The 22,433-nt window shown below is 39.2% G+C and overlaps 1 protein-coding gene across 1 annotated transcript in view; it reads left to right on the forward strand.

The window, feature by feature from the left end:
- Nucleotides 1–22,433, forward strand: part of LOC103021859 (synaptic vesicle glycoprotein 2C-like) — a 46,836-nt gene that overhangs the window by 2,012 nt on the left and 22,391 nt on the right. Inside the window, exons 2-3 of the mRNA XM_007252819.4 lie at nucleotides 10,487–10,833; nucleotides 12,021–12,396. Of these exons, the coding sequence (XP_007252881.3) occupies nucleotides 10,636–10,833; nucleotides 12,021–12,396 (574 nt within the window). The 5' untranslated portion in view covers nucleotides 10,487–10,635. The remainder of the gene's footprint in view (nucleotides 1–10,486; nucleotides 10,834–12,020; nucleotides 12,397–22,433) is intronic.

A 22,433-nucleotide genomic window follows, 5' to 3' on the forward strand; every position in this document is an offset into this window, starting at 1 on the left:
GGAAGAGAGATAGACGTGAGAGAATGTGTGAGAAAGTGTGTGAGAGAGAGAGGCATAGAATCAGAGAGGAACAGAGAGAGAGAGAGAGAGAAAAAAGTGAGAATGTGTGAGAAAAAGACAGAGAGAAAATAGAGTGTGTGTGAGAAAGTGTGTGTATGAGAGAGAGAGAGTCAGAGAGAGCATAGGAAACAATGTCAACAATTAAGACAATTGTGTGTTTGTTTGTGTGTGTGTGTGTGAGGAGAGAGATAGAACAAGAGAGGGAGAAAGTGTAAGAGAGAAGGATAAAGGAACGAAGGAGTGAGCGAGAGAGAGAGTGTTTGAAAGTGAAAGAGGGAGAAAGTGTGTGAAAAAGGGAGAGAGAAAGTGTGTGTATGTGTGTGAGAGAGAGAGAAAAAGAAAAAGAGAAAGGGAGAAAGAGAGGGAGAGAGAGAGATGAACAGAGTGTGTCTGTGTGTAAGAGAGAGAAAGAAAGAGAGGGAGAAAGGGGTGTGTATGCATGTGTGAGGGAGAGAGAGAGAGAGAGGGAGAGAGAGAGAAGTGTGTGAGAGAGAGAGAGACTGCATGTAGTATAAAGGTGTCGTTACTGCAGAGTGCTGATGGCAGCACTGAGAGCAGATGTGAAGGATCCAGAACAATAGAGTGATAAAACAGCACTCTGTTACTGAGTGATCTGAGCAGCAGGGTGAGGTGTAGTCACACACACTCCTCACACACTCCTCACACACACACTCCTTACACACTGCTCACACACTCCTCACACTGCATTAGAAGCATACACACTATAAAACACACTAACCTGCACCATGTCACCAACGAGACAATAATCCTGCACACAGCTTTTACCCATGTGAGCTTTTCTCCAATGGAATCAGATCAGAATATCTGGTGGGTCATTATTCTGTATTCTCACACTGATTATCATGGTGGTGGTGGTGTATGAGGAGTTAGTGTGTGTTGTGCTGGTGGTACAGTGAGTGGATCAGGTGCAGCAGTGCTGCTGCAGTTTTTAAACACCTCATTTTCACCGGACTGGGCTGGACTGAGAATAGTCCACCAATCAGACTCACTACCTAAATAGCATGTTGGGTGTATTTAACTCTGGAAGAAATGAAGAGAGCACTTCAGTTTCTGAATAAGTTTATCTCATTTTGCTATTTATAGGTTTATGTTTGAGGAAAATGAACATTGTTGTCATTTAGAGCATTTATTTGCAGAAAATGAGAAATGGCTGAAATAACAAAAAAGATGCAGAGCTTTCAGACCTCAAATAATGCAAAGAAAACAAGTTCATATTCATAACGTTTTAAGAGTTCAGAAATTAATATTTGGTGGTTTTTAATCACAGTTTTTTTTTCATGCATCTTTGCATCATGTTCTCCTCCACCAGTCTTACACACTGCTTTTGGACAATTTTATGCTGCTTTACTCCTGGTGCAAAAATTCAAGCAGTTCAGTTTGGTGGATCTTCCTCTTGATTATATTCCAGATTCTTTTCAATTTGGTAAAATCAAAGAAACTCATCATTTTTAAGTGATCTCTTAATTTTTTCCAGAGCTGTACATACTGTACTGTACAGATTGACTCTGTTTGCACAGTGTTTTACAGCCAGCAGGTTGATTTGAACAGGTTGTACTGGTTTATATAGTCTGGAACATCACTTTGAATCCCTGCACTCTAGTGTTTAACCAGGATCAGAGATCAGACCCAGAGCTTATCAGACTCTCTGGGGAGTCTGAGGATCTTCAGGATTCCTCTTTAGCTTCTTTCTGACTCTTCCTGTGTTTCCCGCTGTTCTCTCGTGGCTGTGGTTGTGCTGCACACATCTGCATGGGCGTGAATTAGTGAGAAGCTCACAGCTGCTGGGGACGCCCAGCAACCAGCCGAGCCTTCAGCCATCCATCATCAGATTACTGAAGGACAGGGTGTGTGTAGAAATGTGTGTGTGTGTGTATTTCAATACAAAAACGCATTTTGAACCCTATTGCACACACACTGTGCAAGGCTCGTCAGGATCACCATTGATATCTTACACCCCGTCAACATTCTATTTTCACGCCTTGTGCTTACGCCCTTAAAATAGTGTCAGAGTTTAGGAATAAATCTACACTGATGGGTGTGGTGGTCTGGAAGTGGGAAACATAGGCGCGACACTGACTGATTAAAACCCTGACAACAGTCAAAAAACCTCTGGAATATAATCCAAAAGCAGTGAGTAAGACTGGTGGAGGAGAACATGATGCCAAGTCTCCTCAAAGAGGGGTCAAACTGGTAATTCACTGCACTACAGTGGTACAGAGTGATGTGAAATTAGTATGTCGCATTGATTACATCATCCTCCTGATGATGTCATGGCCACGGCTGAAGCATCCTAAGCAGCGGGTGGTTTTGTTTGGTGGCTTGAAAGCGTAATGTTGGGGGTTGTTGGTCTGATTGCTGATCTGATGTGTGATTTTTTTGAGTAATAAGAATAGAATAGAGTTTATAGAGTATATAGAGTTTATGTATTTATTTGGGTTGTAATCTTTTAATATGTGTAATAATGAATTAGCTTTATGTCTCATTGTTTTGTTGGGTGGGTGTTGGGTCTTTTTTTGTTCAGTATTTATTTGCAGTTTTTTGCTGTATTTGTTATACTGTATTAATGCAGCAGTGTTTTTTTTTTAGATACAGTTTTATTAATATGGGCTGTATGAGACGCTGTGTTCTGATTGGGTCAGGCGTTCCTCTCTCTCTCTCTCTCTCTCTCTCTGTGATTAATGAGGTGGGGGGTCCGGCGGCACCAGTGAACTGTGACGGCAGTGCTGTTAGTAACCCGCTCCTGTTCCTGGTCCCTCAGCGTGGGCAGATTCATGAACACATGCTTTTAACGCGCCTCTCTCTATTTAATACAATAAAAACATGAACCAGGTGACCAACATCTCACCAGACACTCACACAGTATTACTGTATCCCACATGGGGTCGTCACGATACCAGAATTTTGACTTTGATATTGATACTAACTGTAGTATTACGATTCTCGATAGAGCACTTCAGTTTCTGAACTCTAAGTTTCTCTGATTTTGCTATTTATAGGTTTATGTTTGAGTAAAATGAACATTGTTGTTTTATTCTATAAACTACAGACAACATTTCTTCCAAATTCCAAATAAAAATATTCTCATTTAATTTGCATTTATTTGCAGAAAATGAAAAAAAAAATCAATAAATCAATATTTGGTGGAATAACCCTGATGGTTTTTAATCACAGTTTTTTTTATGCATCTTGGCATCATGTTGTCCTCCACCAGTCTTACACACTGCTTTTGGATAACTTTATGCTGCTTTACTCCTGGTGCAAAAATTCCAAAAACCAAGCAGTTCAGTTTGAAGGTTCTTTTTTTTCCTCTTGATTATATTCCAGAGGTTTTCAATTTGGTAAAATTGAACATGTCACTGTATAAGTGAGTTAATCTGCACCTATGATGATGATGATGATGATGATGATGATGATGGTGGTGGTGGTCTGTGTGAATGTGTATCACATTGGTCACATGGTGCACTTATATATAGTGTGTATCCGCTGTGTGGTGCTCTCCTTTCCCCCACTCTTATCACTGTAGTCCACGGTGTGCAGTGACTGATGGGAAATGTCAGTATTAATGATCATTAGCATATCGGCCTGTACGAGCGCTTCTGCTCGCGGTGAGGAAATGTCAGTGAGGAGAGACACCGGCTTTTCAAACGCTGCATCTACAGCTTTGAGGAACCTTCTGAGACCCGAGCCTCGCTACGGCTGGAGCTGAGCAGCCTGAGAGAACGGAGAGAACGAGGACCAAGAGAAGAGATAGAACCAGTGAAAAGAAGTGCTGTAATGTGGATGTGGTGGTGCATCAAGGAAATTAACGGTTATTAGTCAAAGTCAAAGTCAAAGTGGTTTTTATTGTCATTTCAGCTATATACAGAGTACACAGTGAAACGAAACAACGTTCCTCCAGGGACCATGGTGCACATAAACACAGTGTAGACAGAACAATAGTGCAACAGTACAAAAGTGCAGACAGACAATACAACACAATACAGACAAAGAATAATAAATAACAAGACAGTGTGCAAATTATGCAGTGTGCAAAAAAGACCAGTGAGGTAGTAATTACTCTATTACACAGTGTGCAATAGAGTACAGTGAGGTAGTAGGGTTTTTAGTGCTTTCCATTTTCTGGGGTAAGTGGGGTAAGAGTGTGTGTGCATGTACAGAAAAACCATCAGTTCAGTCTCTGCAGTTGAGGAGTCTGATGGCTTGGGGGTAGAAGCTGTTGCAGAATCTGGTCGTGCTGGACCGGATGCTGCGGTACCTTCTTCCCGAAGGCAGGAGGGAGAACAGTTCGTGTGAGGGATGGGTGGGGTCATTCACAATTATTCTTTAATATTTGTCATTATTCTTTAATAAACTCTCTTACATGTATTTTTAATGAATTTTAATGAATGAACGATAACGATCATATCACAATACTGTGATTCTGCGATACTCTATATAGTGCAATACATGTACAATTCTCTACAATACAATACACAGTATCTGTGTTATCGAAGAGAACAAAAATACTCCTAAATAAACAAATAGTGGAATTGATTTAAATGGATTTAAATGGTGTCAGTTTCACAGAATGTGACAATCAGTATTCTTAATCGCAGGTTTACCCTATAAATTTAATAAATTAATTATTCATGTGGTTCTATTAGCTGTTGTTGAATGACAGATCTTGATGCAGAAGTGTCTGACGGGTTCGTAAATCCAAGGATTCCTCCTGATTCATTGGAAGGATTGAATGGATTAATGATATTAGGCACCATAGAGGGAAAAATACGCAACTTCTCTTGTGTGTCTGTTTGCTGGATTTGCGTTGTTTCTAGTTAGTAACTTCAGCAGAAAATGCGATGAACTTCACAACATGGACTAAATTATCAGGACACATGCGTCGTTTCTCACGAACCCACAACAGCTCCACCAGAAAATGTGAGAAACTTTTACATCTCACTATTTGCACCTTCTTTGCAACTTCTTCTTTTTGGGCTTTTTTTAGCGAACCAGCCCGCGTTTCCACCAGTTTTAGTAGAATCGTCAAAACATCACATTGTATGTAACAGAGGGCGCTGCACAGCGATGGTGCTCCTGTACAAACAGACGTGCCCACAGATGTCGTCACGGTTCGCGCTGAAAAACCTAGTTTTCTTCGTTTCCCTCTGAGAACAAACGTTACTGGTTGCAGAACTTCTTTTTGTTGGTGGAATCGTGGCGAACCCTGTTCCATTTCTATCCTCCTTTCTGTACATGTGTTTATCTCTGTTTATTTACCTTTTTCCTACTTGCCTGTCATTCTTCCACACGTTCCTCCCCTGTCTCCACCCTAATTGTTCTCACCTGTGTCTCATCAGCTGTTTCCTGTTGTATGTCTGTATTTACAGTCCGTGTGTTTCCTGTTCTGGTGTCGTTTGTTTTACTTTTTATCATCTGTTATGGTTGCATTTTGTGTTTTTTGTATTTTCAGTAGTAGCACTGTTCCTAGTTTTTCCTTGTTGTTCTCAGTGTTTCTTATTGTCTGTTTTTGCTTCAGTTAGTACAGTTAGAAACAGTTTGCTTGTTTTGTTCTTTTAAAATTAGATAAGCTTTACTGTATGTTGAACTTCACTATGGACAAAAATATTGGGATACATGCATCAGTTCGGATAATATCATAACAGTAACAGCTTCGCCAGAAAATTCTACTAACTTCACTATATGGACTAAAGAATAGGGGCATCTGCTCATTCATGGTCTGCTCTGAGATAAAGGGTATTATAAAAAGTATTCCTTTAATGGATAAATGAAATTATTCACTGCAGAGGGAGAACTTTAACTTATCTCCTGTCTCCTCCTGTTTGCTGCTGTTGTGTTGTTTCTAGTTATTTTTTGTTTTTCCTGAAGGTGCAATTTTTCACACACACTGTGCTCCACCAGAAAGAGAGAGAGAGAGAGAAAGAAAGAGGGAGAGCGAGAGAGAGAGAGAGACGAGTGCATTAATAATGATTATGTATATACAGAGAACAGTACAGAGAAAAATATGCACTCTCATATTTACCGCCCTATTGTTCTGCTTGCTGTAGACTATCTCTCTCTTTTTTTTCTCTCTCTCTCTCTCTCTGTCTCTCTCTCTCTCTTATTCACTCGCTCTCTCTCTCTCTCTCTCTCTCTCAGTCTGTTATCTGTGAAGCTGATCTCACTCTGGGCTGTCAGGTGCTGCGTGCAGGACGCTTCATCACTGTAATTGAGTTTCACAAAGTTTACTGAGGGTGGGGAGTGTGTGTGTGTTGTGGTGTGTGTGTTGTGGTGTGTGTGTGTGTGTGTGTGTGTGTGTTGGGGGGGTGGAGGGGGTTGGGGGGTGGCGGTTGGTGTGTGCATGAGTGAACTCTAAAAGAAGCGCTGCTGCATTGCACCAGAACAGTTAATAGAGAATAAAACGGAGAACAGTGCGGCCGTGAATGAAAGGGCTTTTCAGGTGAGCCGTCCAGGTGATGTCATCTCGGGATTCACAGCACGTTCTGAATTAGGGTTCTAGATACGTAGCTGTTCTAGAGTTCTACCACACCAATAACCTGTGGTGGAAGGTAGTTCTTTAGGAAACGCTGAGAAAAATGAACTATTATATGGACAAACGTATTGGCATATGCTGCCGATTTTTGCGATATATTTTGCGATATAATTTTTGATTGAGGTTCACTTTATTTGTGAGAGACAAAATCTAAATAAAATCTAGAAAATATTTAATTTGCATTGTATTGCCTGACATGAAATATGAAGTATTTATTTGATTCAATAGGAAAATAGGAGAATTTAATATTTGCTATAGGAACCTTTGTTTGCAGTTACAGAGATCAGAAGCTTCCTGTAGTTCTTGGCCGAGTTTGCACACATTTGCGGCAGAGATTTTCGCCCATTCTTTAATAAAGATCTTTTCCAGACCTTTCACATTTTGAGTCTGTCGCTGATCATCATTAACTTTTAGCTCGCTTCAAAGATTTTCTACTAGATTATTGTAGAACAGCTCCCTACTTGTCCCTGGATGTGTGTTGTGGGTCATTGTCATGCTGGAAGACCCAGCCACAAAGCATCTTCAATGCTCTTAAGATCTGTGCGAAATCTCTGATTTCTTGCTGATTGGTAGGTGATCAAATGCTTATTTCATGCAACAAAATGCTAATTATTTATTTAAAAATCATACATTGTGATTTCCTGGATTTTTTTTTCTTGAGATGAACTATATGGAACTATATGGACAAAAGAATTGGGAAATCTGCTCATTCATTCATTTGTTCATTCTCATTATGAAATCAAGGTTATGAAAAATGTGTATCATTCTTTAAATCAAGTAACTGTATTATCTACAGTCCAGGAAAGATTTGTGATTATATATTTTGGATACAACATTGCTGTGAGGATTTGACAGTATTCAGCACCAAGATATTTAGATAATAATCTTCTTATATGCAAACGCCTTTTTGTTTTAAGGAGCTTCGTATTTTTGTATTTTTAGCCAAGAAAATTATTTTAAAAAGCAAAATCTAAAATCTTTATGACACTACACAAAAAAAAGTGATGTATGGGATTGCGCAATCGATCCACGGTTCGGAAAAAAGATCTTGTGTGTGAAAACAAACCAGCAATAATTAGCTCCTCCCTCTAAATGAGCCGAGAATGTTCCCATCATCCCATCCCAACTCATCCTTGGACTCAAGTCTTTGACTCAGGCTCATGTGTAGCTTCTCCAGAGCACCAGAACTGCATTTTTTATCACAATTGGATAAAATTGGTGATTTCATGTTACATTTTCATCAGAATCTGAATGTATGATGGTTTGCACACATTATGAATTAATTTCTTGCGTATTCTGGCTGTTCTATAAATATTACAGACAGTGCAACATATGGTATCATACTGATTCAGCACACACGGGCATCGAACAATCACTCAACTGACTGAAGCGAATGAAGTTTTTCATGGTTGGGGTGTTTGCTCAGGGCTAGCACTGCTGACACAGGCGGGGAGGTACACACAGCTTGATTAATCTCTATAGAAAAGATCCGGCCAATAGGAATGAGACACTCTGGAGCAGCTGTGAGCACATGACCCCAATGCTGAGCCTGGAAAAGGGTGGTGTAAAGCCCCCCCAGCATCGAGCTGTGGAGCGGAGGAACTGTCGGAATGTCATCTATTAATTTATCTATTATAAATAAAATTATAAATAAAGAGAGTTATATAAGAGAGTTACAGGTCTTTTCATTTTAGCATATTTTTGGTGAAATTTAGTTACTCAGACAGAACATAGTATATATTGGGTTAATACTGTGATCTGCAGTCTGCAATCAAATAAAAGGAAAACTAATAAAAACTGTTTGTGATTCAGCTGGCGGAGCATCCATCCATCCATACATCCATCCATCCATCTATGCATCCACCCACCCATCCATCCAACCATTCATCCATCCATTCATCCATCCATCCATCAATTCACCCATCCATGCATCCACCCCTCCATCCACCCATCCATGCATCCACCCCTCTATCCACTCATCCATCCAACAATCCACCTTTCCATCCATCCACCCATTCATCCATCCACCTATCCATCCATCCACCTATCCATCCATCCATCCAACCATCCACCTTTCCATCCATCCATCCATCTATTCATTTTCCCATCCATCCAGATAGATAGATAGATAGATAGATAGATAGATAGATAGATAGATAGATAGATAGATAGATACTTTATTGATCCCCGAGGGGAAATTCCATTCATCCATCCATCCATTCACCCATCCATCCATCCATCCACCCATCCATGCATCCACCCATCCATCCATCCATCCATCCGTCCACCCATCCATCCATTCATGCATCCACCCATCTATCCACCCATCCATGCATCCACCCATCCACCCATCCATCCACCCATCCATCCACCCATCCATGCATCCACCCATCCATCCATCCATCCATCCACCCATCCATCCATCCAGGACAGTAATAAAGAGAGCTGCTGTTGTTCTTTTCCTGCCTCTTCTCTTCTCTCTCTCTGTCCTTCTTCTTTTCTTCTTTCTTTCTCTCTAACTGTTATCTCCTGCGGTTTTACGGCGCTAGTGGTAATGATTGCCCCATGCTGTGTGGTAGTCATGGTAACAGGGTAGTCTGGTGTATCTCAGGGATGAGCAGTTTGCGTACGCTCTCGTAGTTGTTCTTTCATTCTTTCATAAAAGAGGGAAACAATCCATTTATTGAAGCTCTCATTCCATTAAAGGTTTTCATTCATTTTAAAATGTCTAGTTGTGTATTTAGTATGAATGAAAACAAGGTGAGCTGTATTCACTGGATTAGTGGTCTCTGAAGAAGGACTGGAAAAGAAGGATTTCGGCTAACAGCACTGCAGCAGAGAACGCCTACCTGTCTTCCTTCCTCAGAGTCAATTTTACACCTCTAAAACTGAAAGGACAAATTGTTTTCAGAGATACAGCTTTAGTTATGAAGATACAGAACCGAGTGCTCGGTAAAGTTAACCCGTAATCTTCACTTAACGTCAGACTCTCAGCGTCATAATAAGATCTGGTTTTCTGTCGATTTGTGCTACTTAGTCAAACCGTGCTTCCCTATTATATATTTATATAATATTATATATTTATTATATATTTATATATATATTCTCGGAAAAACACATGATCAACCGGAGATCCGATTAAACTTATAGTTTTTTTTACACAAGATTGATAGAACATTAACTAGTTGTGTAAACAGAGCTGTAAGTGACTTTAGTTGCTTAGATGCCACTTGAAAGCAGAGTACATTGTGCAAATTTTAGACCCAATCACATCAATTACCCATTGCCTATAGCAGAAAAGGCACACAAGTAGCTGCAATTTCTTAAAAATGATAATTAAATATTAAAATTCTTTGAATACCCTGATGTTTATTCAAAATCTGCCACACTTCATCCAGTTAAACAGGAATAATGACACTTAATAACACATAATAACAGATTTATCACAATTTATCATGATACAATATAATGTTTTCATACTAACCAGCTTTACAGTGATGCATTTTTAACCTAGTGGACACCAGATCACTTTAATTAACCACAAGAAGAGGAATTTGGGCAATAGGGCACTTTATCTTTTTTTGGCATTCTGGAGGGCACTTTAATGATGCTTGTTCAACCATAGTGACATTAGGAGGGGGGCAGTTGACCCCCCTGAACACCACCCCCCCCCCCCCCCCCCCTCAAGCCGCTTCAACTCTCACTATACCTCTGGTTCCTCTAACCTCATTTTTATTTAGTGTAAATAGAATTTAGGTACAGTTTGAGCTTTTGAGATCCTCTGAATTAGTTATTTTAACAGATCTGTAATAGTCTTTTTTATGGGTTGTAAAGACAGAAATTTACACTTTTTCTTCTTTGTTTTCTATTTCACAGGTGTGTTTTGGTCATTTTAGATGGACACTGCTTCATGAAGTGGACGTAGATCACCACAGCCTGACTGAGCTCTTCTTTAAATAGTCGTCTGTAACGTTTAGGACGTTTGGGGCGTTTGGGACGTTTGCTAGACGGTTGGACGGTGTAGGATGGAGGACCCGTACAGGGAGAGGACGTCTCTGGCCCGCGGAGCTCGAGACATCGCTAAAGAAGCCAAACGACACGCCGTCAAAAAGGTCAACAAGGTCGTGGACCGCGCTTCAGACGAGTACGCGGGTCGATCCTACAACCGGTTTGAGAATGATGTGGAGGACGATGAGGACCGGTACTACTATCAGGATGGGCAGGTTGGCAACTAACATTAATTATTTTTATGTATTATTTATTATGTATTAACTAGTATGTACTATTGAGTATATACTGCTCTGAAAAAAATACGAGACCACTTAAAAATAATTAAAAATTAGTTTTTTTTTTTATTTTACCAAATTAAAAACCTCTGGAATATAATCAAGAGGAAGATGGATGATCACAAACCATCAAACCACCAAACTGAACTGCTTAATTTTTTACACCAGGAGTAAAGCAGCATAAAGTTATCCAAAAGCAGTGTGTAAGACTGGTGGAGGAGAACATAAATGCATAAAAGCTGTGATTAAAAAACAAGATTATTCCACCAAATATTGATTTCTGAACTCTAAAAACGATGAACATGAATTTGAACTTGTTTTTTTATTATTATTTGAGGTCTGAATGCTCTGCATCTTTTTTTATATAACTATAACTATTAGGTATCTACTAGGAATTATAAAATTTAATAACTGTTACAAATTGTTCAGTAGGCATTTCAAGTTATTCAACAATTACCTACTATACTTAATTAATTATCTCAGAATTACTATACTATTTATTATTTAGTAACAGTAAGTATCCACTGTGAATTACTTTTGTATTCACCATTACAATTTATTAATTCTCTTGAATTAATTATTCAGTACTGTTTAGTACTATTATTATTATTATTATTTTCTATTTATTATTTAGTTATTTAGTTGCTATTTAGTAATTATTTAAAATTGTTTGTATCATTTAGAGTTTTTTTTTCTATTAATTATTCACTAGCGATTTATTCATTTTGTCTCTTCTATTAATTTTTTTACATTATTTAGTATTTATTTAGGTAATTCAACAATTACCTGATATAGATGTTTAATTATCTCTGAAATAATAATAATTATAACTTTCTATGAATTATTTAGTAATAGTTAGTATCCAACTTGAATTATTTTGTATCACTCATATTTTTTTTAAATTAGTTCATTCATTTATTTATTCTCTTCTATTAATAATTTAGTATTATCTATTAACCATTAAATTATGAATAATTCAATTACTGTAGCGAATTATTGTTTTTTTGTTTTATTATTTTACTCAACTATTATATTTTTATCAATTATATCAACCATTACAGATTGTTAAAATCCCTAATATGAATTATGCATTATCTCAAAAAGCTGTGATTGGTCTGTTGCAGGTGCAGCAGAGGGAGGAAGATGAGGGCTCCAGTGATGCAACTGAAGGTCATGATGATGAAGATGAGATCTATGAGGGCGAGTACCAGGGCGTGCCGGCAGAGGGCGGGGTTCAGATGGCGGTGGGACGTCCCGTGGTGGACGGGATGAAGGACAGGAAGGAGCTGGAGAAGGAGCGGGAGGCGGAGGAGGAGGAGCTGGCGCAGCAGTACGAGCTGATCATTCAGGAGTGTGGGCACGGCAGGTTCCAGTGGCAGCTGTTCCTGGTACTGGGGCTGGCGCTGATGTCTGACGGGGTGGAGGTGTTCGTGGTGGGCTTCGTCCTGCCCAGCGCCGAGACCGACATGTGTGTCCCCAACTCTGGAGCCGGGTGGCTGGGTGAGTCCCGTATATACACACAGAGGTTTATATGGAATTAATAATTATTAATCCCCTGAATCCTCTTTTTGTAGCACACATGCACTATTAGGGTGTAAGAAAATATTGATACATCATGATATATATATAGATACAGGTGTGGAACAATGAAACTGAAACACCTGTCATCATTTTAGTGTGGGATTTCAGGTTTCATGGCTAAATTGGAGCAGCCTGGTGTTCAATCTTCATTAATTGCACATTACACCAGTAAGAGCAGAGTGTGAAGTTTCGATTAGCAGGGTAAGAGCACAGTTCTGCTCTAAATATTACAATGCACACAACATTATGGGAGACATACCAGAGTTCAAAAGAGGACAAATTGTTGGTGCACGTCTTGCTGGAGCATCTGTGACCAAGTCTTTGTGATGCATCAAGAGCCACGGTATCCAGGGTAATGTCAGCTCAGCATACCACCAAGAAGGACCAACCACATCCAACAGGATTAACTGTGGACGCTGTAAGAGGAAGCTGTCTGAAAGGGATGTTCAGGTGCTAACCCGGATTGTATCCAAAAAACATAAAACCACGGCTGATCAAATCACGCAGAATTCAATGTGCACCTCAACTCTCCTGTTTCCACCAGAACTGTCCGTCACCACGATCAATTATTGTGCTCTAAAACCAGCTGTTTCAGTTTCATTCTCCAAACCCTGTACATATTATTAGTATTGCATATTATAGTATTTTATTATATGAATTACAGATAACATTTCTCCCAAATTCCAAATAGAAAATATTGTCATTTAGAGCATTTATTTACAAATAAATTAAGAAATGTCTGAAATAACAAAAAAAAGATGCAGAGCTTTCAGACCTCAAATAATGTAAATATTCATAAAGTTTTAAGAGTTCAGAAATCAATATTTGGTGGAATAACCCTGTTTTTTTTTGGCATCATGTTCTCCTCCACCAGTCTTACACACTGCTTTTGGATAACTTTATGCTGCTTTACTCCTGGTGCAAAAATTCAAGCAGTTCAGTTTGGTGGTTTGATGGCTTGTGATCATCCATCTTCCTCTTGATTATATTCCAGAGGTTTTTTTATTTTTATCCAGAACTGTATGCGTTTTGCCTCGCATACATAGTAGTGTTGTACTCTGTCATTAGATCCCACTGTTCTGATTGGACAAAAAGTGTGAAACTATGAAAGCATGATAGTGTTTCTTATGCAGCCTTCAAGTCCTCTAAAAATAATTTAGAATTTCACATCAGAATCAAGATATCTAACAGCGTTTTTGCACATCAAGTTTTTTGTCCATATCATACACGCCTACTGGGTGTTAAATGTGAACCATTTAATTATGCAGAAATGTTGAAAAAACATTAAATTCCCCGTTTTATCCACAGCAGAATCTCATTTTGTTCACACTGTTTTATCCTCATTTGTCGTCTTCCTGTCCTCCTGTTTTTGGCTGTGAAGACGACCAGCAGCTTCTGCTTCTGCTTTGAAGTGACACAGAGCCTTTTTCCTTCAGTAATGAGGCAGAGTGAGAGTGTGTGTGTGTGTGTGTGTGTGTGAGAGAGAGAGAGAGAGAGAGTGTGTGTGTTTCATGTTTGCTGTTTCTAAAGAACGTGTTGGTTTTGATCAGCATGTCTGCGTGGGTTGCAATGACTGTGTGTGTGTGTGTGTGTGTGTGCATGTGTTTGGTCCTGGCTGCAGGTTGCGTGTGTGTGTGTGTGTGTGTGTGTGTGTGTGTGTGTGTGTGTGTGTGTGTGTGTGAACGAGTTAGGCTTTGCTGGTGACATTTACTCAGTAATCTCTCTGGGTTGTCATGGCACCAGGTACAGTATAAAGCTACATGAGTGGGTAGTGTTATTTTCAGCCTGATATTGCCCAAATGTGTGTGTGTGTGTGTGTCTGTGTGTATGTGTGTGTGTGTCTGTGTGTGTCTGTGTGTGTGTAGATACAAAATCATCTCTATTCAGGGTTTATATATGATATTTCCAACTGCATGGTTCACACACATGAGTCACCTCACCTTCCTCACTGTGTTTTCCTGTGGGCGGGGCTTATTATAATTATAGCAGACTGAGGAGTTTAGTTGTAATCAGTGACTGTAGAAGAGCAAAGACAGGAAAGAGCATCATCCCTGAAAAAGTGAAACCATCACAGGTCTAGCGCCTCTACTGGCTGGTTGCAGGATGACGTGTAGCTCCGCCCATCCCCTTATGTTTTAAAGACAAAACAGCCACGCCCCTTTTTTGTCTAATTTTTCTCCTCTAAACTATAAACTCTTTCTCTTATCTCCATCATCAGTGTCCCAACAGTTCCTACAGTAAGCTGTCTCAGTGCTATAACATTTATGATCATTAATATTGCAACACTGAAGAAGCATAGACCTATTATTTAAGAAAAAATAGTAAATTAAGCTATAAGAATTATGTCTGAATGACTTTCCTCTAATCTAATACAATTTAATATGGTTTAAGATTATATAATAATTTATAAACCAATTATTTTTTTTATTGAATATATAGTCTATGTGCAAAAAGAACATAAAACACAGTTTGATTTAATACTTTGCTATATTGCGATTATCATAATCAGCTTTATATATATATATATATATATATATATATATATATATATATATAGAATAAAAATAGCATTAAAAAACATACTTCATCACAGATTATATTGTTGGGTTTGGGCAGAGGATGTTAGCTCTAGTGTAGATTAACACACACACACACACTCAGCAGCTGATGTTGCTGAGGATGCAGTATAACTGTGTGTGCACATTCTATTATTCTGCTGTTTTAAAGCCGAGGTAAAAGAAAAGAAAAGAAAAGAGAGAGAGAGAATTAGACTATGTTCTCCAATCAGATGTATTTTAAGCTGTTCACACTACCTTTTTTATCTGATCTATATCCGATCTGTCTGAACTGTTCACACTCCTACACTGATGCTCATGCAATACAGAGAGCAGCGCTTCCTGTGAAGTTTCGGTTTCATCCTCTTCAGCATCACAGCTATTAATCGATTCCTGTATCTGACAGCCGGGCTTATTACAGAGAATGTGTTTTAGTTTGCTATTTGTTTAGAAATTTCCACAAACAAGAAACGGTTGTCATTTAGAGCATTTATTTGCAGAAAATGAGAAATGGCTAAAATAACAAAAAAAAGATATGCACAAAAAACAAGTTCATATTCATAAAGTTTTAAGAGTTCAGAAATCAATATTTGGTGGAATAACCCTGGTGGTTTTTAATCACAGTTTTTATGCATCTTGGCATCATGTTCTCCTTCTCCACCAGTCTTACACACTGCTTTTGGATAACTTTATGCTGCTTTACTCCTGGTGCAAAAATTCAAGCAGTTCAGTTTGGTTTGATGGCTTGTGATCACCCATCTTTCATATATACAGTGTAAATATATTAGATTTAAATACTACATAAAATGTCCTAATTCAGCGAGTCACACTGCCAAACAGATAACACATATGTGTCATGTACAAAAAGATCTGGTGACTTTTTGGTAACTTTTTCCTGAAAAAGAGAGCAGGGAAAAAAAATAACAAAAAAGGAGAAAATTGAAGCTAGAGAGAGAGCGACAGAGAGAGAGAGAGTGAGAAAAGAGAGAGAGAAAGCATCTAAGTGTGAAATCAGGGAAGCAGTGTGTTCTCAGGCTCATCCGCAGACGACTCTCTGGGGTCTTTTAGGAGAACAGCCCACCTGCTGTACCTGAGATTTCTTCAGCTAACTCTCTCTCTCTTCTCTTTTTTAATCACTTTTTAATCACTCGTTTACTCTTTTAATATTTTAATCCTTGGTGAGAGATTGTTGACTGCTAGACCTGCCTCTGAATTACAATGTTTTTATTTGGAATTTGAGAGAAATGTTGTCTGTAGTTTATAGGACAAAGCTCTATATATATATATATATATATATATATATTTCATCTATCTTGGTATCTTTATTGTTTAACGTGTGCTGTGGGATAAGTTGCAATTAGTCTTAGCACTGTTTGGTTTATTGATTACATGTATTGATCCTCTTAATCCAAATCCAGAGTATTGATTTGATTTATTGATCTTTTAACCCCTCTGAAGCTGATTCACAAGCTTTCATCTGTGCGAATGTGGGATTTAGCACATATATTTTTCTGTCGGCTCTTTAGCTGTTGTCTTTTTGGTAGTTTTAGATTTTTAATAAATATATTAAAAGGCTGTACATGCATCCTCCTCTAATCTTTCTTCTGAAATCAAGAGTATTTATTGGGAATTCACTTAATCCATCTTTTTCAGACCTTATATGACATACAAAAAGTACTGTTATCGAAAAATAAACCATATACTTCACCATGTGGGAGAGAATTATGGCAGAAGGATTGATTTAAGGATTATTTCAGTATATTTAATACTAATAAGTTATAAAGACTAGAATAGCAGGTTAGCCGCAATGCTAACAAACGAATTTGTCAGGGTTCTAGCTGCATTGCTAACAGACACAGCATCTGGCCTGAATATAGGGTGGATTAGCCGTAATGCTAACATTAAAGACATTTCTTCAGTTGTGTGTGTGTTTAGTTATTTAGTTATTATGTTTATAGATATGTATATTCAGATAAATAAACCCTTGAGAGTCAGAATCGTAGAAACTGAACACAGTTAGAGGAAATTGTGTGATGTGTGATGTTTTGACCTAAAGTTAGCATCATGCTAAGCCAGTGGTGTTAAGTTTCCATTGGTTGTTTGGTTAAATTAGCCTCGTAGCTTCAGAGCAGAGCTAAAGAAGTAAACTTTAATCCCCAGCATGACTTTGCTGAGTAACTAGAACACCCTGTACTTTATATTTTTCCGGTAACTATCACTTTAATGGCACTCAGGCACTTTTTTTGAGTTTCTCCACCTAGCTGTCACTCAGACAGGACCCCAGCGGGAGAAACAGGATCCAGGGGAAATCCGAAGGGTTCTCTGATCGCTTCCAAACAAACAGAGTCAGTCAGATGTTTCTGTCTGTGGCGAGACAGAGAGAGCGAAAGAGCGCGAGAGCATGGGGGAATACTTTTCTCTGCTTGAGCTAATTACACATGCTGAGCGGAGATAAATTAATAAAGAGTAGGGTCTCAGCGCACCGGAGGAGCTGGAGTTATCAGAAACTTTGATTTTAGTGGAATTTGAGGAAGAAAGAAGCACATCTTGCTAAAACATTCAGCTAAGAATTTATGTGGGTAACTAGTTTTAGTCTAAGTTGATCTACTATGGTGACTGGTTGTTAATCACAGGGTTTTTTCAACTGAGTTTAGTGGGATTTTTGGTTTTGCTAATCTGGCATGGCTGGTTGGTTGTCTAGTTTGGTCAAGTTGGTTAAAATTGACCACCCTGGTCAGGCTGCTCATGCTGGCTGTGTTGAACTTGCTAATGTTGGTTGTCTAGTTTGGTCAGGTTGGTCATGCTGATTATAGTGGTGGTTGACAAGCTTGGTAACGTTGGTGATGATTAATTGGATATGCTGGTTATAATGCTGGTCTAGCTTGGTCAGGTGTGTTGACTTGTTTGGTCATGCTGTTTGTAGTGGTTGATTACCCTCATCAAAGTGGTCATGTTGGTTGTGGTGGTTGACTAGTTTGGTCAAGATGATCATACCAATCAAACTTGCACAGGTTGGTCATGCCAATTACTTGTTTGGTCAAGTTGGTTGGTAGATTGACTACCCTGGTCGGGCAGGTCATGCTGTCTGTGGTGATTGACTAACTTGGTCAGGTTGGTTGTAAATGGACGTTTTTAGAGTGGAATGGTACAATGTGTGATGGGCTTTTATTGTATAGAACAGATCCCGCAGAGGCAGCTGTGTTGTACAGAGCGACCGCCAAGAAAGATTATTAACCTGAGTTTGACCTTCAGAGGAGTGATCAACTAGATGAGCCTGAGTGCACTGATAGTTCCTCTCTCTCTCTTTTTCTCTCTCTCTTTTTCTTTTTGTTCATTGCAGTACATTTTGCACAGCTCATTGGCCCACCACAACTACATCTCTTTTAGATCAGCAGGGTGGTATTAAGAGTACTCTCACAAAATACTGTCTTAAACAACCCAGCCTGGGTTATTTTCCATAGTGAACCTACTGTATTACTGGGGCCCTGGATAAACTGGACCAGTACCACAGGGTTACATAAATGAGTTGTATGAAGGGTTACTCAAATATATAGTTATCAAGTGCTGTTGGTTTTTAATAATGGGGGCATGATATGGGCAAAATATGATGTGCTATAAAACTGTTGGATATCTGGAAATCCATGTAAAACACAATAAATAAATGGCATTCATCATCATACATTAATTTAAGTGTAATTTAAATGTTTTTAGCACTCAATTTTCCAAGATAAGAAGTAGTAAGGTGTGTATTTACTGTGGACCTCACTCTACCTCGCTGTACCTCACTCTATCTCTACTTTACTCTACTTTAATCTGCCTTACTCTACCTCGTTCTACCTCAATCTCTGTCTCTCTACCTTTCTTAACCACACTTTACCTCATGATACCTACTTTTACCTCATTTTATCTCTTTCTACTTGACTAAAGCACATGCTACCTTACTCTATCTAGCTCTGCCTCTCTCTACCTCACTTTCTTCCTTTACCTTGCTCTGCCTCTCTCAGCCTGACTTTACCTCATGCTACCTATCTCTACCTTAATTTACCTCTCTCTACTTGCCTCTACCTTACTCTACATAGCTCTGCCTTTCTCAACCTTACTCTACCTCACTCTCTCTCTACCTTGCTCTGCCTCTCTTAACCTCACTCCTCAACCCTACTTTTACCTTATTTTACCTCTCTTTACTTGACTATAGCACATGATACCTTACTCTGTCTAGCTCTGCCTCTCTCTACCTCACTCTACCTATCTCTATCTCTCTCTACCTCACTTTCTTCCTTTACCTTGCTCTGCCTCTCTCAGCCTGACTTTACCTCATGCTACCTATCTCTACCTCAATTTACCTCTCTCTACTTGCCTCTACCTTACTCTACCTCGCTCTACCTCACTCTTTTTTTTTACCCTGCCTCTCTCAACCTTACTCTACCTCATGCCACCTATCTCTACCTCACTCTGCCTCTCTCTACCTCATGCCACCTGTCTGTACCTCTACCTCTTTCTACTTGACTATACCTTACTCTACCTGATGCTACCTCTCTCTACCTCACTCTGCCTCCAGCCTTGTTAAGTCATGTGATCACAGTCGGCAGTGTGAAGACCTCCCCCTGTTGCTGCATGTGAATAACGCAGTTAGATTTTCCTGCTTTTCACAATGTTATTGCAGGTTGTTTATGTGTTCACTGTATCTTGTACGTAAGGCGAGGTGCGTGTTTTGTTATTTTTTTTAATTCATCGAGGATAAAATGAGGATAAATCAGTGGGGAAGTGTGATATACTCAGTCTGTCCTGTATTTTGGTAAATATCTGTAATGTAGTCAGAGCTTTAGCGCAGAGCTAACTCAGCAGTGTGAGTGCAGGACTGAGTAAACGCCGGCTGGGTACAGTAGATTATCTCCAACCACGCTGAGCCCAGTCTCTCTGATGGATTATTGTGCTGAAGTGGTGTGTTAGAGGGTTTTTTCTGCAGTGTGTGTGTGTGTGTGTGTGTGTGTGTGTGTGTGTGTGTGTGTGTGTCTCAGCTACTGTCAGCCTGTAATGGATCACCTGCTTTCGCCATCACGCCTGCTTAGCCCGATAACACGGCCCGGTTTCTGCATATCAGCCACCATCAGAGAGAGAGAGAGAGAGAGAGAGAGAGAGAAAAAGGAAGAGAGAGAGAGAGAGAAAGGGAGAGAGAGAGAGAGAGAGAGAGAGAGAGAGAGAGGGGGGAGACATTTAAAAGAAAGCATGAGAGAAAGAGTAATAAAAAGAAAATGGTGCAGTGATTTAGAGGAACAATGAAGCAAAGAAAGAGACAGATTGGAAAGCACTGTGAGAGAGAGAGTACGGGAGAAAGAGTAGAAAGAGAGAGAACGTGAGAACGTGAAATAGAGAGAAAAAGAATAAGAGAGAAACAAAGAGAGAGTGAGAACAAGCGGTAGATAAACCGAGAAAGGACGTAAGAAAAGAGAGAGAAAGAAAGTAAGAGAAATAGAGAGTGATAAAGAGAAGGATTTAGAGAGGGATAAAGAGGGAGATACACAGAGAGGGAAAAAGAGGGGAGATAAACAGAGAAAGCGATAGAATTAGAGAGTGAGGAATAGGGGATGAACAGAGAAAGAGTGACAAAGAAAGAAAGATAAACAGAGAATGTATAAAAGACTGAGAAACAGTGAGAAAGTGAGGGAGATGTAAAGAAAAATGAGAAAGAGTGTGAAAGAGTGCGGGAGAATGATAAAAAGAGAGAAGCAAAGAAGAGAGAGAGATGATTGATGAGAGAGAAAGCGAAAAAGAGACATCCTGAGAAAGTGAGAGAGATTGATAAATAGAGAGGAAGCGAATGATAGAGAAAGAGAAAAAGTGAGGGAGACTGATAAAGAGAGAGAGAGAGAGAGAGAAAGTGAGAGAGATCAATAAAGAGAGAAAAAGCGAATGATAGAGAGAGAGAGAGTGAAAATGTGAGGGAGATTGCTAAAGAGAAAGGAGAGAGACAGTGAGAAAAAACAAGGGAGAGAGACACTGAGAAAGTGAGGGAGATAAAGAGAGAGAGACCAAGAAAGAAAGAGAGAGACAGATAGACAGATAATAAGTGAGAAATCAAGGGAGATAAAGAGTGAGAGAGGAAGATAAACAGAGTAAAGGAAAGAGAGAGAGAGAGAGAGGGCAGTGGGGGGAAGTGGATGGCTAGCGATCACTCTGCTCTTCCTCAGAACAAATTAGCATTTTTATTAGCATATCTTGGCCAAGGAGAGTTGAGTGGATTTATTGAGTGTGTGTGTGTGTGTGTGTGTTCCGGGCGCAGTGACTGATCGCCTCTTTGTCCTTTGCACTAACTCAAGTGGATCAGAGTAGAACAGGTGGAAAACAGACGTAACGAGCTAATCCACAATCACTTTATACACTTCTATAAAGAAGCTCTGCAATTACTCAAAAACCTTTAATTATAATAATAAAAATAGTTTGCAATATTAATTATGATCCAATTTGATTAATCATCAACAGTGCATTCATAATTTGAACTTAAATCTTTACTATACAGAACAGAAGTCTCATATTAACCAAGCATTGGTGTTCAAAAAATGATACTGCAGAAAAAGCAGACATTTTTATGGAACAAACTTTTTTAAAAATGTAAAAAGCGCACCAAAATCTGCACCCCCGCTATGAAAAGCACCCTCTCTCGGGAGCGCCTTTCTAATTAAAGTTAGCTAAAGCAATTTTCTTTGTTCTTATCCAGAAGATGGTGCGCACACACTGCCGACACCTCAGGAGAGGGTGCTTTTCATAGCGGGGTTGCAGATTTAGGCACTATTCTGGTGCAGAATTCAGCACCTCCGCCAGGAAAAGCACCCTCTCCTAAGGTGACGTTACTTTTTCCTTGTATCTCATGAATCAGCGTAGCTTAGAACAGTATTTTGGGTATTTCTATTTCATTTTATTAAGTAAAAAGTTAAACCCAAGAAGTCGTGGGTGTGCACTCTTGAGAGAGGGTGCTTTTTCTGGCAGGGGTACAGATTTAGCGGCACAACAGCGACTTTACAGTGATGACAATAACAATATACTGCAATAGAAAAAAACGACTTTAGGATAATGTCTGTCTATGATAATCTGTAGGGTGGGCTTTAAGTCATTTTAGCAAATGTGTCCCCCCCCCCCCCCTCAATGTCAAGAATCAGTATTTCAGATCTATTTTGGAAGAAATGGACCTAATGTGCATCCAGATTGATATGAGACTGTAATAATTAACAACAAGTCTATAACCAAGGGTGTCTAATGTGATGCAACAATAATGCAGAAAGTACATTAAGATTAAGATTAAGATGAAATCCAAAATACCTTCAATATTTTCTGGTAGAGAGCAGAATTTATGTTTCTATCAATTACATTAAGTTATCCAGGTCCTGAAGCAAAGCAGCAATCAGT

This window comes from Astyanax mexicanus, chromosome 17 (assembly GCF_023375975.1).
Source record: "Astyanax mexicanus isolate ESR-SI-001 chromosome 17, AstMex3_surface, whole genome shotgun sequence".
Taxonomy (NCBI): Eukaryota; Metazoa; Chordata; class Actinopteri; order Characiformes; family Acestrorhamphidae; genus Astyanax; species Astyanax mexicanus.